This window comes from Cervus elaphus, chromosome 24, assembly GCF_910594005.1.
Source record: "Cervus elaphus chromosome 24, mCerEla1.1, whole genome shotgun sequence".
NCBI lineage: Eukaryota > Metazoa > Chordata > Mammalia > Artiodactyla > Cervidae > Cervus > Cervus elaphus.
Window position 1 is genome coordinate 24952568 of NC_057838.1, and position 17776 is coordinate 24970343.

General features: G+C 55.4%; 1 protein-coding gene and 1 long non-coding RNA gene across 3 annotated transcripts in view; one reads left to right on the forward strand and one right to left on the reverse strand.

The window, feature by feature from the left end:
* Positions 1-1079: 1079 nt before the first annotated feature.
* The window catches only part of LOC122682644, a 33513-nt gene continuing 16816 nt past the window's right edge, over positions 1080-17776 (forward strand). Inside the window, exons 1-2 of the long non-coding RNA XR_006337462.1 lie at positions 1080-1240; positions 2715-2849. This is a non-coding gene — a long non-coding RNA (uncharacterized LOC122682644). The remainder of the gene's footprint in view (positions 1241-2714; positions 2850-17776) is intronic.
* Positions 8443-17581, reverse strand: XIRP1 (xin actin binding repeat containing 1). Of its 2 annotated transcripts, XM_043885577.1 has the most exons (3): positions 17379-17581; positions 11171-14504; positions 10643-10785 (listed from the first exon to the last, which is right to left on the reverse strand). In XM_043885577.1, exons 2-3 carry the CDS (start codon positions 14498-14500, stop codon positions 10777-10779), a joined length of 3339 nt encoding a protein of 1112 aa, XP_043741512.1. In that variant the 5' UTR covers positions 14501-14504; positions 17379-17581; the 3' UTR covers positions 10643-10776. The 2 variants fall into 2 exon arrangements, with proteins under 2 accessions (XP_043741511.1, XP_043741512.1); XM_043885576.1 differs by having other exon boundaries at positions 8443-14504; positions 17379-17566.

The window sequence follows — 17776 nt, forward strand, 5'->3', positions numbered from 1 at the left end:
CCGCCATGCCCCACTCATATCCCCCTCACACAATTCTCACATGTGTTCATGGTGATTTCTGTAGGGCCAACAGGGATGCCATCCGATGGAACTGGACCACAATGTCCAGGGCCAGCTCCTGCAAGAGGAAATTCATTTCTGTACCATCTACGGAGATCTGCAGTGAACCAGGGCCCTAGGTTCATTCAGGAGCGGAGGGGGCGGGATCTTAATGAATCCAGTGAATCTCTGCCCTCGCACGTGGAGTTGATAGATATGACGTGAGATGATTTACTTACTGGAAAACACAAGTATACCAAGGGCCACAATAGTAACATCTGATGGTTTAAAAACATGACTGCAAATTCTTTCACACTTATTACAAGAAGGAATGTAATACCTCTTGCCTCTAATATGGGCCAGTTTTAATGACCTGTCATGAGCAAACTGGAAGAAGTGATACTGTACGATTTCCAAGGTAAGTCAGTAGGTGACAGAGCTACCGTACGCGCAACTGTTAGGTCGAAGGACATTTTCATTTAAAATTCTGATCCTATTGCCAGGTTGTTCTCCACTTCTCTCCCATCCTTCCACCCCTCCCCCCACCAACAGTGGATTTTTTTTGGCTCAGTATACTGGTTTCAGTTGGCATTTCTTTACTATGGGAGAAGTGAAGCATCTCTTTGCTTGGAACATCTCCTGGGGTCAGAAGACCCAGCTGGAGACAAGCGCGGGACTCAGCGGAGCCAGGCGGCCCCCGCCGACAACACCCACGGCTCCACTCACTCCCCTGGCTCCTCTGTTTTCGGCGCTATCCTTCCTCCCCCACAATATTCAGATTCCTGGAACCAGCCTCGGTGACCTCACGCCGGTGACTTCACATCCGGGACCTTCTGGGAATTCTCAGCAGCACTTTTTCGTTAGAAAACTAACGGGGGAGGAGGAAGGGGGTGCGTCCGGGGAGGGACGCCGGAGCTCTTGGTGAAGCAGGGAGGGAGCCGTGCAGAGGCCTCTTCCTCCTTCCGGTCGGGGGTGGGTGGGGCTGGCCGCCGAGCTGCCGCCGGCGAGACCTGAGGCCCCGCCCCCTGCCTCTCGGCCTCCCCACGCCTCCCCCGCCCCGTCAGACGGTCGCGCGCGCCTCCCACGGGATGTGGATCCCGGCGCCTGTCACTACAAGTTTGGGACCCGGGGCCCCAAGCTGAGCCTCTGCCAGTTTTCTTCCGAAGTTAGGTCAACGTCTTACTTGGCAGCTCTGCCACAGGTGCGGAGCGGGTAACTTCTTGGGGGAAAAACGTGTGTGTGTCACTGACGGGCAGGTACCAGTGGGGGCGGGGCACGGGAAACGCAACAAATCGAAAGTTTACAATGGTGTTTTCCAAGCTACAAAACTGCACAAGGTTGAGAGGTCAGAGAAGGACAACCTCCATGGCTTTTGTTTCCTTGAAGGGGTTGCCTCAGAGCTGAGTCTTCAGTACAAAGCTATCCAGAAATGACAGGAAGGCGAAATGAGGGGGCTGCTGCTTCCAAAAAAAGAAAAAAAAAAAAATTTTTTTAAGAATATATTTTACAACCGTGGTGGTTAAAGATGAAGATACTAATGTTATATATTAAACTGTTTTCTTTTACTTCGAAGTTGTTTTTCTCCTTCTGATTTTGAAAGAAGTTAGAATATTTTCATGGACCCCTCAAGTATTGTGGGCCTAAGGCTCCATCCATGCCCGCTGTGCCCAGTGGGTAAGCTGCCCCTGGACAAAGGCCGGACAGCATGACAAAGTCTGGATAGAACATTAAAGGACATGGAAGGTCTGATTCTCTTGGGGGAATGAAAGAGGCTATAAACACAGGTGGCAGCTGCTCAAGAAGGGCCTTGAATGACCTGAGGAGTGGATTTTATGGTGGAGGTGGTGAGGAACCACTGCTGGGCCTGACTGGAGGGTTGACCGGTGGTAGGACTGGAGGTGGGCTGGCTGTTGCCTTAATGACATCCAAACTTCTCCTGAGCCACAGTTGAGATGGAAGCCACAGATTGATGTGAGGGGCCTGGGACCTGGAGAAGCCTGGGCTGACTTCTCTGGGTCATCCCTCCTGGAAAGGAAAAAGCAAGAGGAGAAACTGTACTGGTTCCAGGACTTTGGAAAGATCAAATGAAAGGTCCTTCACCAGTCACAAAGCAGGGAGAGTTTGCCTACCTTAATAGATGTTTAGGGGGCTTCAGGGCCACCTCTTGCCCAGATCTCTGCTGTGGTTCCTACTAGCTATTCCATCCCCCCCTCTCCTGCCCAAGGCGCCTCTCCAAAGCTCCATTCCCATTGGGCTGTTTTCCTGCTCCCCGTGGGCCAGAAGACAAAACCACAGTCCTCACCTGGGCATTTCCAGAGTTCAGAATGAGAAAAAACAGACTGGGTTTTCAACACCCCTACAGTAGATCACTGTTCCAGAATCTCATTTGGCTACATGTTTCTCAGTCCCCAATAACTGCACTTTCTCCCCCACCCTCCACTCCCTGCCAGAAAACAAAAAACAAACCAAAAACTATGCTTGACTCCCACCTTCCAATGCAAACACTGGGCTTCCTCCAGAGCAGGCCAGGCCAAAATCAAGGGCTGAGACAGAGACAGGAACTATACTTTAAGGGAGAAGAACTGGGCTTGAAGGACTCAGTGAAAGACAAGCCTTCATTTATTCACCAGAAACCATGGATTGAGCTCCTACTATGTGCTTTTGTACCATTCTAGATGCTGGAGATACAAAAAGAAGCAAAGAAGAAGTGGTTGGCGTGGAGATGATATTCCAGTGGAGGAAGACTTGGCTGTGGAGATGGCACTTTCCAAAGACGATCACATAGACTGTTACCTCTTCCTCATCAAAAGGTACTGTCTAAAAAAAAAAAAAAGTACTGTCTAATAGCCCTTCTATTCAGTCTAGCAGATTTGTGACTCATTTGTAACCAACAGAATGCAGCCCAAGTGACTTTGTGTGACTTCTGTGGCCAGATCATAAAAGGTGATGCAACTTCTACCTTGTTAGTTGGGACACATGCCTTCAGAAACTTGAAATAAATTGCAGGAAATCCAGCCACTCTGAGAATGGCATACTTTGAGGAGGCCCAGGCCACATGGAGAGGCCATGCATACGTGGTTTGTCTGATATCCCAGCTGAGGTCCCAGCCAATAGTCAACCGCCATTGCCAGGCATTTGAGTGAGAGAGTTTTCAGACCCTAACTGTCAGATTACCCCCAGCCTTAGACGGAGGCTAATGTTGAGGCCCCACAACATCATAGCAGAGAGACAAGCCATGTGCAATGTGTTCTATCCAGATTGCTGACCCACAGACTTCATGAGCATCATAAAATGGTTTTTTAGACCACTAAACTTGGGATGGTTTGCTATGCAGGAATAGTATCCAGAACACTGACATTAAACAAGCAAATATGTGAACAAAGATAATTTTATATTGTAATAGGTCTTCAGGAAAACAAAAATAACTCAGCATGTTAACTTGGAGGAAGGCCTCTATAGATGGGGGAGAGGGGGAGGGATAAGTGGGGGAGGCAAGGGAGGTATAGATCAAGAAAGGTCTTTTTGGAGAGACATTTGAACTGGAATGTGAGTGAGAAAGAGCCCAACCACTAAAGATCTGGGAGAAGAGACTTCTGGGCAGAGGATACAGCAGGTGCAAAGGTCCTGAGGCAGGAATTAGCTTGGTGTGTTCTGTGAAAACCAGGAAGGCCAGTGTAACTAGGGAGATGTGGGTGAGGAGGAGAGTGGGGCAAAGAAGTTGGAGAGGAAGCTTGAGAGGCAAGTCATTCTGGTCTTATAGGCCGCTGAGAAGAGTTAGATTTCAGACTGAGCGAGCTGAAAGCTTGCATAGGGTATTATACAGGAGTGACTTGGTCTGGTAAATTCTTGATAATTTAGGTGCCAGGTGGATGACAGTCTGTAAAGACAGGGCAAAGGGAAGACCACTTGGGAGGCTATGGCAGTGGTCCAGTAAAGGGGGGATGGGTGGTGGCCTGAGACAGGATGATAGCGGTGAAGATGAGGACTGTTGGGTAAACTCGGAACAGAGGCAGTGACAGAGTAATGAAAAGGGAGGAGGCGCCCGGCTGGCAGGAAGGTCCCGGGAGGGGCCGCAACGTGGGTGAGGACCGGAACCCGCATCCTTCTGGAATCTGGGAGGGAGGCTCTGAGCTGGGGCCGGCCAGGACGGCGCTTACTGGCGTCCGGCGTCTGCCGCGCGGAGCCTGCCCCTGGCTGCGCGCCTGCCTGCCGGGTGTTTCCCAGCAACGGCTACAGCCGCCCAAAACGTTCCGAACCCAGCGGCCCGGGTGATGTCATCGTCACCTTGGAGACAGCAGATGGGAACACGCCCCCTCCAGGCACGGGGCGGGGTCTGGGCACCCACGCCTCGCTTCAAAGCCCCGCCCCCTCTCGGGCAGGAAGGGAGGAGGTGCTTTGGGCTCGGCGGCAGGTGGGACGGGAGGTGTGCAGGCCCCTAGGCGAGGCCTCAACGAGTAGCTGCTGCTTTTCTTGGTGCGCGCTGCCAGCGGTGTGCTCACCACCCACCCACCAACCTCTCCGGTCTCCCCCGAAGGCCGCCCCCTTTAGCTGTTAGGACTGGCTCCTCTTGTCATTCAGGTCACTTCCTCAGAGATGCTGTCCCCAACCACCCAAGCTAAAGTAACTGCCGACCTTCTTGTGGGCTACTTGTTTTATTTCCTTTGCTCCCTTCTAAAATTACCTTCTCTGTTTGTAATATGTCTTCCCTCTCTAAGTACCATGAGGTCTGGGATAAATTCTGCCATGTTCATCTGTATTCCCTGGAAGGAATTTGGCATGAAGTAGGTGCTCAATAAATGTTAGCTGGATGAATCAGTGAATTCACTCAATCATTTCATTTCACACATGGGTGCATTTATTCGACATTTGTGCAGTGCCTTCTAGGCACTCGTGATAAGCAGTAAGGATACTGAGATGAACAAGACAGGGACTCCACCTGGAGGTGAGAAAAAGAGATAGATTAAAACTAATAATTATAATATGAAAAGTGAACTTTCTTTTCTTTTTTCTTTTTTTTACCAAGAAGCTATTCTTTTTATTTTTTTTCCCCCAATTATTTTTATTAGTTGGAGGCTAATTACTTAGCAATATTGTCGTGGTTTTTGCCATACATTGACATGAATCAGCCATGGATTTACATGTGTTCCCCATCCTGAACCCCCCTCCCACCTCCCTCCCCATCCCATCCCTCTGGGTCATCCCAGTGCACCAGCCCTGAGCACTTGTCTCATGCATCCAACCTGGACTGGCGATCTGTTTCACACTTGATAATATACATGTTTCGATGCTGTTCTCTCAGATCATCCCACCCTCGCCTTCTCCCATAGAGTCCAAAAGTCTGTCTATACATCTGTGTCTCTTTTTCTGTCTTTCATATAGGGTTATCGTTACCATCTTTTTAAATTCCATATATATGGGTTAGTATACTGTATTGGTGTTTTTCTTTCTGGCTTACTTCACTTTGTATAATGGGCTCCAGTTTCATCCACCTCATTAGAACTGATTCAAATGAATTCTTTTTTTTTTTTTTTCAAATGAATTCTTTTTAATGGCTGAGTAATATTCCATTGTGTATATGTACCACAGCTTTCTTATCCATTCTTCTGCTGATGGGCATCTAGGTTGCTTCCATGTCCTGGCTATTATAAACAGTGCTGCGATGAACATTGGGGTACACGTGTCTCTTTCAGGTCTGGTTTCCTCGGTGTGTATGCCCAGGAGTGGTATTGCTGGGTCATATGGCAGTTCTATTTCCAGTTTTTTAAGGAATCTCCACACTGTCCTCCATAGTGGCTGTACTAGTTTGCATTCCCACCAGCAGTGTAAGAGGGTTCCCTTTTCTCCACACCCTCTCCAGCATTTATTGCTTGTAGACTTTTGGATAGCAGCCATTCTGACTGGTGTGTAATGGTACCTCACTGAGGTTTTGATTTGCATTTCTCTGATAATGAGTGATGCTGAGCATCTTTTCATGTGTTTGTTAGCCATCTGTATGTCTTCTTTGGAGAAATGTCTGTTTAGTGAACTTTCTTGAGTTCCAGACGCTGGGCCTATCTCCAAGCACCTTATGCATATTAATTCACTTAATCTTCACAATAGTAGGCACTATAATCATCCCCACTTAAGGAATGAGAACACTGAGAACAGGCATGCCTTAAGCTGCTGGGCCCTGTAATCAAGTGAGACCAACAGAGGGCAGTGGAGGGGAACACATGGTGAGGGGGTAACAGTAAGTTGTGTGGCCAGCCCAGGTAGGTAGATTCTATCTTAATTGTTTACATACACCAGTCTTCCAGGGGGCAGGCCGCTTCCAGCTCAGAGCTCTGCTGCCTCAGGGGAACACCTGTCAGTGGAGCAGGCAATGATGAATCTGGGAGGGGTGTGGAGGACTGAGCCCTGGGCTGGTGGTAAGATGGGAGCCCACCTGTTCAATAAAAGCAAACTGTGGACAAGTTCCTACCGAACCTTGTTGGGGGTAGGGTGTGTGTGTGTGTGTATGTAGGGGTGGACAACTGCTGATAAAGCCTCTTTCTGTTCAGAAGGGTAGACTCAATATTCAAAAAACTAAGATCGTGGTATCTGGTCCCATGCTGCTACTGCTGCTGCTAAGTCGCTTCAGTCGTGTCCGACTCTGTGCGACCCCATAGATGGCAGCCCACCAGGCTCCGCCGTCCCTGGGATTCTCCAGGAAAGAACACTGGAGTGGGTTGCCATTTCCTTCTCCAATACATGAGAGTGAAAAATGAAAGTGAAGTCGCTAAGTCGTGTCTGACTCTTCACAACCCCATGGACTGCAGCCCACCAGGCTCCTCCGTCCATGGGACTTTCCAGGCAAGAGTGCTGGAGTGGGTTGCCATTGCCTTCTCCGATCTGGTCCCATAGCTTCATGGTAAATAGAAGAGGGAAAAGTGGAAGCAGTGACAGATTTTATTTTCTTGGGCTCCAAAATCACTAGAGACTGTGACTGCAGGCACAAAATTAAAAAAAAAAAAACACTTCCCTCTTGAAAGAAAAGCTATGACAAACCTGGACAGTGTATTAAAAAGCAGGAATATCACTTTGCCTATCAAGGTCTGTATAGTCAAAGCTATGGTTTTTCCAGTAGTCATGTACAGATGTGAGAGTTGGACCATAAAGAAGGCTGAGTGCCGAAAAATTGATGCTTTTGAACTGTGGTGTGGAGAAGACTCTTGAGAGTCCCTTGGATAGCAAGGAGATCAAACCAGTCAATTCTAGAGGAAGTCTACCCTGAATATTCATTGGAAGGACTGATGCTGAAGCTGAAACTCATATATTTTGGCCACCTGATGCAAAGAGCTGACTCACTGGAAAAGACCCTGATCCTGGGGAAAGAGTGAAGGCAGGAGGAGAAGGGGACGACAGAGGATGAGAGGGTTAGAAAGCATCACTGACTCAGTGGACATGAATTTGAACAAACTCTGGGAGATAGTGAAGGGCAGGAAAACCTGGTGTGCTGCAATCCATGGGGTCACAAAGAGTTGGACACAACTGAGCAACTGAACAACAATATACCGAAGGGTATTAGGAAATGCAGAAATTATACTCACTCCCACCTCTGGGTTTTTGCGTGTGCTCATCTGCTTAACTGGCACTCCCCACCCCTGCCCGTTGCCTGGTAATTGGCTTTTTGTTACTAAGATCTCAGTTGAAAACTCTTCTTCCCCCCTTGGGGAGATCTGCCTTGGTCACATTCTCTACCTGTCACTGTCACATGACATGTTTTCTAATTCCTACCCCAGAGTGGGAGAGTGGCCTAGTCAGGTGCATCACCCTTATTCCTCATCTGATAGTTACTATTTATTCATACCCTTCTCATTCTAGAGAGTCAGTTCCTTGAGTGTGATAGAGTCTATTGAGCCCATTAGACCTTACCTCTGGGTCCATGCTGCCCAGAACCGGTCTGGCATGCAGCAAGTGCTCAGTGCTTTTTGAAAGTCTGGAAATCATCCTGGCTTTCCAGGCTGGGATCTGTGCCCTCCCCTTCCCAGGAAGCTCTGCGCATTGTACCTGGTCTGACCTGGAGGAAGTGGCCTAGCCGTCTTGGCCATTGGAGTTCTCCTGGCTTGTGGCCCTCCCTCCTTCCTGGGCCTGACTGGGCCGTTCTTCCACTCTCAGCAGATTCCACTCCAGGGTGATGTCCAAGAACCTCTATGTGGGGAAGCCAGAGGTGTGGGGCCAGCAGTGTGTGTATGTGTAGGGGCGTGGGGAGTAAGGAGAGAGGGGGATGGCCTCTCTGGTTCCCAGCCGAGATGGTAGAAGAAGGGGCTGGCTTTTCAGAGCCTTCCAACACTGCTTTTTGCAGGAACACAGAGCATGTAGAGATGTGGCTGCTTTTCCCCTAGAGTGAGAACCCAGACTCTGTGTACAGACAGACGCCGAGAGGAGGGAATAAAACTTTGGTTTATTAGACTGTATGCTTCCTCTTTGGGGTACAAAGTGAGAGGCCGTGGGGGTGGGGAGAATCTTTGGCTTCTGGGGACATTGGTGATCGCAGACTTTGTCTCTGTGAACTCTGTGCTGCCAGGATGACCCCCTGTATGAGGGAGACGCTGATGACAGGGCCCTTCTGGGGCCCTAGTCAACATGTAACAGAGACCAATCCGGCTGGCCCTGTCCTTTGTAGGATTTAAAGAGCAGAAGGCTGAGAACAGTTGTCTCATATTAAAAGAAATAAAGGCTGAAAAAGTGGAAGGTCTCTCAGGGGGCTCTATCACAGGCAGTGGCATGCAGACTCACTTGTGTTGGTGTGCGGGCCAGGCCTGTGTGAGAAGTGTGTGCTTTTGTACACATTATATCCTCCACAAGCAGCCACAAGCCCCCGTTCTGTTGCTGGGCTTGGGCTACTCCGGAGGGCTTCTTCCCTACCATCCCCTGCTGCCTTTTGTGAGAACCTGGCCCATGGATGGTACTGATGAAGGGGAAACTTTCCATGAATCTCAGAACATGCCCTTTCTTTTTGGTTCTTTCCTCGTGCGTGCAGGAGGTGAGCACCCACCTCCGTCCCGGGTCCCTGGGGATGGGTGGAAGACTTGGTGGCAGACGGAGGGGCTCACTGCGCAGCTGGTGTGGGGTGGCCACAGGGCATACGCAGCATCTCAGCTTCTGCCAGGCCCGTGCTGAGCCCGCTCGGGCTGTGCAGAAGCTGCCTCATCAAGGGGGAAGTGTGGCACCCGAGGTGGGGGCCTGGGCCCCTGGGTGGCTCGGCGGGCTCAGTGACCGTGGTGGGGAACGTGAGCGCTGTGGTCCCGCTCCGGTCCACCCTCTCAGCCACTGTTCCTGTGGCTCCGTAGTGCTGGGAGCCCCCCGGCGCTGTCTGCAGCTCCAGAGCAGTCTTCTGCCTGGTGGGCAGGGCGCTGTCCGCAGCAGGGCCAGGCGGGGGTGGTCCAGAGAGCTGGGGGGCCTCTTTCTCTCCAGCCTCGTGCCAGATATCTTTCTGGTGGGGCTGAGTCTGGCATTCATCCTGGGTGAAATGTACCCTCTTCATAGAGATCTCGGGGTTGCCCCTGGGGCTGGCCGCCTCCGGAAGCTTCCTCGTGGCCGACTCCATGGAGATGACGGTTGGGGAGGAGAGTGACTCTCTGCTGAGAGGTAACCCTTGGGGGAGGCGTGAGTCTTCTCTCAAGGTCTCCAGCCTCCTGGTGGGAGGGGTGGCCAGGGCTGCTTGGCTTCTGGCCTCTGAGTGATTTCTGACCTTGGCTTGACTCTGGACCTCAGTCTGGCTCTTGACTGGAGTTTGACTTTGGACCTCCTGGCCTGAGTGGGCACTGTGTTCCCTTGGGGGTCCCTGAGAATGGCCCCTGGTGTTACTCCCAGGCTGGAGGCTAGACATGGAGCTGAGCGCCTTGTGCACGGCCTCCTCGATGTCCAGCAGCCTGGCCAGGGTCTGTTCCTTCAGCCGGGCCACTTCTGTGCTAACCCTCGTCAGCTCCCCGAAGGCCTGCTCCACCGAGGCCTCAGGCTTGCGGGGGGTAGCGGGTGCAGGAGGGGCTCCTGGCAGCTGGGGCACAGCTTCAAAGAGCCTCCGCAGTGCCCGCACGTCCACAGTGCTTTCGGCCTCCTTCTCCAGAGCTTGCACCTGGCTCAGGAGGCCCTGGAGCTCTTGCTGGCCTCCCTGCAGAATCTCAGGGCTCTCAGGGGCCCCTTGCTGGGAAGCATCCGTGCACTTCTCTCCTGGGAGGCTAGGGCCCTGCTGCAGTGAGATGGGGTGGCTGCTGAGAGCTGAGAGCCCGAGGGGGTCAGGGCTGTGGTGGTTGCTGCCCGTAGCCTGGCTCTTGGTGGGCCTGGGGGCCACGGTGCTGGGGCCATGCTGGGGGCTAGGCTGGCTCTGTCCAGCGGGGCCCTGGGGCAGAGGTACTCGGCCCTGGTCTGCGGCAGTGGAGACCTTATTTGGCTGAGGGTCGTGGTCGGCTGAAGCAGTCTCACCTTGTTTGTATTTTCCTGGCCCCACCTCCACAGTGGCGCTGTGAGCCAGGGCTGAGGGCTTGGACAGCCAGCGAGGAAGGGGGAGTTGGCTTAGGTGTGCAGGTTTGGGGGGCAACTGGGGCTTCTTTCTCAGGTGTGTGGGAGGCTCCGGTTTCAGGGTCTTTGTCTGTGACTCCCCAGGGCTTTTCTGGCCAGCAGGGCTGCTGTGGGAGTGAAGGGGGTCCTGCGTGGGCTTGGAGGCCTGCCGGATGGAATTCTCATCATGCCTGGGTTGGGCTGGGAAGTCCGGTCCCGTCACAGCAGCTGGGAGAGGAGGAGGAGGAGGAACAGAGGCATTACGGGAGTGCAGATTGGCACCTGCCGCCCGAGGCCCGGAGGCCTGAGTGTGGTGGGCTAAAGGGGCAACCTGCAGGGTGGTCTCTGCAGCTTGGAGGCCCCCTGGGCTGAGTCCTGCCGTCACCTTCTCTGGAGGCCCCCAGGCCTTCTGTGTTTGGCCCCCTGGCTCGTCTTGCCCGGGCCCGAGACTCTGACCCGGTCCTTCCAGGAGTGGAAGGGGTCCTTGCTCAGATGGCCGAACACCCCTGGGTAGGTCAAAGGTCCTGACGGGGCGAGCAGTGTAGATGCCATCCTGAATAGTCACCCACCCCCCAGGCAGCCCTCCAGGCAGTGCTTTCTGTTCCCCACTGACCTTTCCGGGGGCTGCTGGGATCCTGGGGTTGCCTCCCGCCAGAGGCCTGCTGTTGCTCTGGGCAGTCCCTGTGGCCGGTGCTTGCAGAAGCCCATCCTGGGTGGGCATAGAGGCGGCCCCGGGGGTGGGGCCTGGCTTGTGCTTGCTCCGAGCTTGCTGCTGCAGGCTTTGGGCTTCCGCTGTTGCCGTCTTCCGACTCTGCATGGTGATCTGGAGGTCTGGGAACCTAGGTCCTGGGGGTGTAGTCATGGCTCCCTCTGACTTTCCTAAAGCTTCCATCCCTCTCTGCCCAGTGCACCTGTTTTCCTGCTTTTCTTCGCCAGCCAGAGAGACTGCCTTTCCAGTTGCCTGTGGGGCGCAGGGTGTGGCCCCTGGCCCTCTCAGATGCCCCATCCCCATGCCAGGGTCCAGTGGGGGAATGTGGATGATGCTTTCAGCTGCAGGCAGCTTCTGGGCCCCCTCGCTGGCCGGCACTGGACTTGAGTCAGCCGGCGGCTCCCACCGCAGACTGTGCAGGCCACTCAGGTCTCCTTTGTTGATGCAGCTGGCCAGCAGCTGCACACTGCTCCTTTCGGGGGCCCTACTGGCTAGCCAGGGTTGCAGGGAGTAGGCGGTCAGTGCCACCAGGCCCTGCTCTGTCTCCTGCATCACCAGCCCCGTCCTCCCCGCCGAGGTCCCGAGGCCACAAGCCAGCAATTGCTGGAACTCAGGGTCCATGTCCTCGATGCTCCCACTGCTGCCTGCTGCTGGCAGCTTCAGCTGCTTGAGGTGAAGCTGGCCCGTGGGGTCCTCCTGCACCAGCAGCCCCTGCTGGTCCACGTCTGCCCGGCGCAGCACTTGGCGGACAATCCTGGGAAGCTCCCCAGACACCAGCTCCTCCTTTCGAACGTGGGGGCCGCCTTGCCCTGGGCCTGGGAGCACGTACCTGGCGAGGCAGAGCTCCCCTGGCCCTCGGGCCTCCATGAGGATGCCTCCATGGTGCAGGATGCCAGGCGTGGCGTGCAGCGTCCGCAGGGTCCCCTCAGCTGCAGTCTCTTGCCTCTCCAGCACCCTGTTGCCCGAGGGACCCACGGCCTGCTCTTCATGGAGGGTGCCCCCTCGGATGCTCTCAGCAGCCAGGGAGCCCATGGGGCAGTTCTCAAAGAGCCAGGTGAACTTGTGCACTGAGCCGGCTGGGACGGGCTCAGGGATTGCCCTGGGTCCCTGGTCTTCTCTCTTGCCTGCCTCCAGAGCCTGGAACACCTCCTTCTGACGAGACACCTGCCCCGAGGGGATGTCCACTGTGCTGCAGTACCGCACAGGCCCCCTTCCGCAGGGCTGGCCCGAGGCCTGCAGAGGCTCAGTCTCAAAGACGTGTCTCTCCGTCTGTCTTTCCCCAGCCTGGACCTGGCTGACCTCAAGGTGCTGCTCCTTGGCGCCTTCTGGCCAGTCTGGGGATTGGGGCGCGAACATCCAGGTGCACGACCGTGCCTTGCTTGTGGGGTCTGTGACCTCTGACCCCTGCCTCTCGGCCAGCTCACTCATTGGGCATGTCTCGAACAACCAGCGGATGGTCTGCACGTCACCTTTGTGGGGTTCTTCGGGCTGAGGGCCTCCCTGAGGCTTTCCTTCTTCTTCCTGTCGTTCCTGCTGCTCCCGTTGGTGGATTACCTCCAGGGGCTGTGTCTCAAAGAGCCACCGAGCAGTGCCCACATCTCCGGCCACCACTTCCTGCCGGGTGATGCCCCTCACCACATCGACGGTACTGGGGCTTCGGCCTAGTCGGTCTAGGGGCTGTGTCTCAAACATCCACTTGTAACCCTGCACGTCACCTCCGACTACCTGTTCTCTGCTGACGGAGGTCAGGGCGTGGAGGTGACCTTTGCCATCCTGCATGGCGTACACTGGGGACCCTGTGTCCTGGGACTGCCCAGCAGACTCGGTTCCTTCTGCTCTGTGTATGCTCCCAGGGGCCAAAGTGTCCCCCTGCCCGATACTGTCCAGGGGAAGGGTCTCAAAAAGGTTCTTGAAGGTCTTCACATCTCCCTTCACTCCATCCCTCTCGGGGGCACCCTGACCTCTGGGGTCATCATTGGATAGACACTCATTTGTGAACCTCTCGCCCTCCTGGGGACCCACCCGCTGCAGGTGACCCACTTGGACGTTGTCTCGGAGGGTGTCCAGGGGCTTCGTCTCAAATAGCCACAGGGTGGAGCGGACATCACCGGGGACCACTGCCTCTTTGGGTGGAGCCTCTGCTCTGGCCTCCTCGTCTCCCTTGAGGGTGTCTAATGCTCGGGTCTCAAACAGACGCCGCTGCTGCTGAACGTCTGGACCAGGAGGGATAAGGTCTGGGGATGGCTGGAAGTCCTTCTCATCCACTACAATCTCCCGGATGGCATCCAGGGGCTGTGTCTCAAAGATCCAGCGAGTTGCACTGACATCGGGCCGGGCCGCCTCCTCCAGGGAGATCCCCCGGATCACCCGCACCTGGCTGGGGTCCTGGTTGATGGCGTCCAGAGGCTTGGTCTCGAAGAGCCAACGGCCAGACCTCACTGCGTTGCTTTGTATCTCCTCCCGGTAGGCGGCCTTGACCTCGTGGATGGCGCCCTCTGAGTCCTGGATGGCACACAGCGGCTCTGTTTGGAACAGCTTCACTGTCTTCTTCACATCGCCCTTCAGCTCCTGGATCTCTGAGCGCAGCTCCAAGGGACTCTGCTCCTGGGTGGAGGGGCGGGAGCCAAGGCGGTCCAGTGGCCGCGTCTCAAAGAGCATCCTGGTACCCTGGACGTCTCCGCTGGCTGCAGGCTCCCTCACTGTAGCCTCTGGTGCTTCAGCACGAACCGTCAGCTCATCCAGCGGCTTCGTCTCAAACAGCTGGCGGGCCGCACGCACGTCCCCTCCGGATGGCTGAGGTCCAGCCGGCTCCTGGTTTATGCTGTTAGCAAAGGAGCCTTCCTCAAACTTGCGGGAGGTGGCCTGGACGTTGCCACCGGGCACAGACTCCTTGGCAGGTGGCTTCTCACGGTCCCCAATGGCATCTAGCCGCCAGTTCTCAAAGATCCAGCGCATGCACTGGACGTCACCCTCGGTGGGCTCCTCGGAACCCAGGACCTCAGCCAAGTCTTCGGCCACGGCCTCGGCCAGATTCTTGCGGAGCTCGGGGTGGATGTGCTTGTAGAGGCGGCGGAGCTCGCTGGCTTGCCGCTGCTGGTGGAACTTGGAGAAGGACTCCTTGGGTGGCGGCGGTGGCAGATCCTCCAGGGAAGGTGGTGGAGGGAGGGGCAGGTCCTCTGTAGCTGCCATCGGGATGGTTGGGGTGGGGGCCACCTGCGTCTGGGCATCAGCCATCCTTCTGAAGAGAGAGGGCAGAGGTGAGGATGGGGTTGGGGAATGTAGGTGGGATGGGGGTTGGTTGCTGGGAGAAATGTCAGAGTAGCCCTAGGTGGCATGTGCTTAGAGACCACCCCTCCCGCTTTCCAGACCTCACCGGGGTCTCACCCTGCCACCTGCGTGGCTGCTATGTGACAAGTCTTGAATTTAAGGCATATGGAGCCATCCATCAGGTGGGTCCCTGCTCCCCCAGGATCACCTGGGTTGTCAGGGAGCCAGCAGGGCCCTACAGGCTTTGATACTCTGTCTTCCAGTTAAGGGGTGCCCAACCCCGCAGTGGGAAAACTGTTCCTGTCCTGTCCCATCCTTGCCTGCTTTTGCCAAAATCAGTGTTTCCCTGGTAGATTCCCAGGTGAGTGGCCTGGGGATATTCTGATTTAAGGGATCCCAGCCAGGGAGAAGCAGGTCCCTAAACTGGTGACTGGGCTTTCCTGGTGGCTCAGACAGTAAAGAATCTGCCTGCAGTGTGGGAGACCTAGGTTTGATCCCTGGGTCCGGAAGATCCCCTGGAGGAGGGCTTGGCAACCCACTCTAGTATTCTTGCCTGGAGAATCCCCATGGACAGAGGAACCATAGTTACCATGGAGAGCAATAGTTAGCAGTCATGTTTCCTTTCTTAACACCAGAGGGCGCACTTGTCCCTTTCACTGGGGGGCTGTCCAGCCTCTATAGCTCTCGGCTCTCCTTTCTCACGGCCAGGGAGGCAAAGCAGGGCCGGCAGCTCTTGCTGCAGCAGAAGCAGTAAGGCTGAGCGAGTGTTCACCAGTTGTCTCGCGGTTAGGCAGAACCCAATTCTGAATCCTAGCTAGGGGTTTTCTGAGCTAGGGGGACCTCTAGGATCTTCTGGCCCAACCACTCTTGATTAAAGATGAAGAAAATAGGTCCAGAGTCAGATCTCGGCGAATGAGGCTCAAGCAGTGCTGGAGGGGGTTTTTAAACACTTTAGGTAGGAAGTGTGACACTTTCTCAGTGGCTGTGGTGGCCCTTTGTTTCCCAGCAGACACCCCAGGAGGGGAGGCAGTGAGACTGAGGGCCTTCCTGCAGCGAAAGCCTCACCCCTTGCTCATGGACCCCCATCCCCAGCTGTGTGCAGCACGGATCTCCTGTGTACTCCCTCCTCCCTCTTCGTGCCCATCAGCTTCCACCGAGGCACTGCTCCCCACGCCCCTGGCCCACCGCTCAAGCCCTTCTCTGGTCTCTGTCCTCAGTGTCTTATCTGTCTTGTGACAGGTGTACTAACAGTCCCCAGAGGCCAGTAGGGAAAGAATGAGAAGCATGTCCCCCCCTCACTGCCCCTGACCCACAGCTCTGCTCCACGCTCAGTGCTAAATATAGCTGAGGTCCTGGCCTCCACACAGCAGCCCTGGGCGGGGGGGTGGATAGAGGTCAGGCTCAGCCAGTGGGACCCTGGGAGCCTGACCCCCCTCAGCTCCTTCTCTGGCCTGCAGGATGACCAGTGCTAGAACCATCTTCTGGGCATAGAGACCTGGAGGTGGGGGAAGGACTTCCTTCTCTCGACTATCTCAGAAGGGGGAAACCAAGCCCTGCTTGCCCCACCCACACCCCGGCCTGTCCTCTGAAGACATCCAAGGAGTGTGACCTCTAAAGTCGACAGCCCAAGGCTCATCACATGCTCTGGGTGCTGCCTTTATCCTCTGAGTGCTCATGAAGACACCCCCCCACCCCAGCCCGCCAAAGGCAAACCTTGACGGTCCCCACATCCTCCCTATCTTGTCACCGGTGTGGCCTGAGCGGATGGCGTGTACAGGCCACCAGCTCTACCCCAGCTCCACCCCCACCCTCAGGAATCTCCAGAATCCCTGTTACGGTCACGTATGATCAGAATCAGAGTCCAGAGGGGGCAGACCTGAGGACCCTCCGAGGTCACTGAGCCCAATCCCCTCCTTGTTCAGAAGGGGAAACTGGCCCCAGGAGGGGAAGGAGCTGACCCAGGTGGCTCCACCAGGCGGTAGCAAGGCCTTCCCACCTCGTTCTCAAGGGTGGGGGCCGGGCGGGGTGAAGGCAGAATTCAGAACTGGTATCAGACTTAGGGTAAGGCCTGAACCCTAGGGGTATCCCTGAGCTTGGCCTCCCAGGACTGGGCCAGCCTCTCTGGGTGACCCCCACTTTTGCCTCCAAGTCTGCTCTTTCTTGGCCCAGACCCCTTCACACATCTCTATACTTGGGCAGACTCAGACCTGGTCACCCCAACTTCATCCCCCAGATCTTCCTTAAGGGCTTTACTACTGGGCAAGTTGATGGCCCACATCACACCCGGGCCCTAGGCCATGTGGGGTGCTGGGCTCAGGCCAGCTTTGGGGAGACATTTCTGGGCCAGCTATGCCAAGACTTCTACCCACAGCAGCTGGGCACGGGGCTTGTCCTGGCAGCCTAGAGTCAGGCCCGCTCACCCCCCTCCCGCCCCCATGTCCTCCCCCGCCTCTTCTGTCCAGACACTGGCCTGGCTGGGGCTCCTTGGGAGGAAACCCTGAAGCCTGAGGAGCTCCATACCTGATTTTAAAAATCACAACTCCAGACCACCTCCTCCAGCAAGCCTTTCTGGATTACACCAGACTGGCTGGAACCTGGCCCTCTGTAGGCCTTAGGCCTGTGGTAGCCACTCTGAGCGCTACCGTGGGGGTCACGATAACTCTGGCAATGTCCTTGTGGAATCTTTATATCAGGCCCCTCCACTCACCTGCTGCAGATGTGTGACCCCAGCTCCCACCCATCACTCAGAGCTTCCCCTAACACGCTGCCCTGAGAGGGGCCAGAGGCGGTCCCAGCCTGGAAAACCAGCCCTGTTGCTGTGGAGAGAAAGGAGCGGGTTACCCACCTGCGGGTCCTGCTTGGCTGACGGGGTTCGGGGTCTTCGGCAGGTGTGGCCTCCGGCTCTGTCGTTGCTCTTGTTGGGGCTGCCCTGGCTCTGCTGGCTCTGTCGGACGCCTTCTCGCTGCCCTGGCTCGGGGTCTGTGTCCCCTGCCAGCCTCAGCAGCTGCCTTTATCTGTCTGGTTAGGGGGTGGGCCAAGGTGGGGGCGGTGGGGGGAGGCTAAGGTCAGAGTATGAAGTGGTTTGGTTATTTTTAGGGCAGTGGAAGTGATTCTCCATCTCGGGCATGAGTTACATGTCCTTTCTGCTAGGGAGGGGAAGAGGAGTGAGCGGGGGAGAGCTTCATTCACCCAGGTCTCCTCTGAGGATTGGGGTCAGTGACTCAGCTGTGGTGTGGGGTGCGG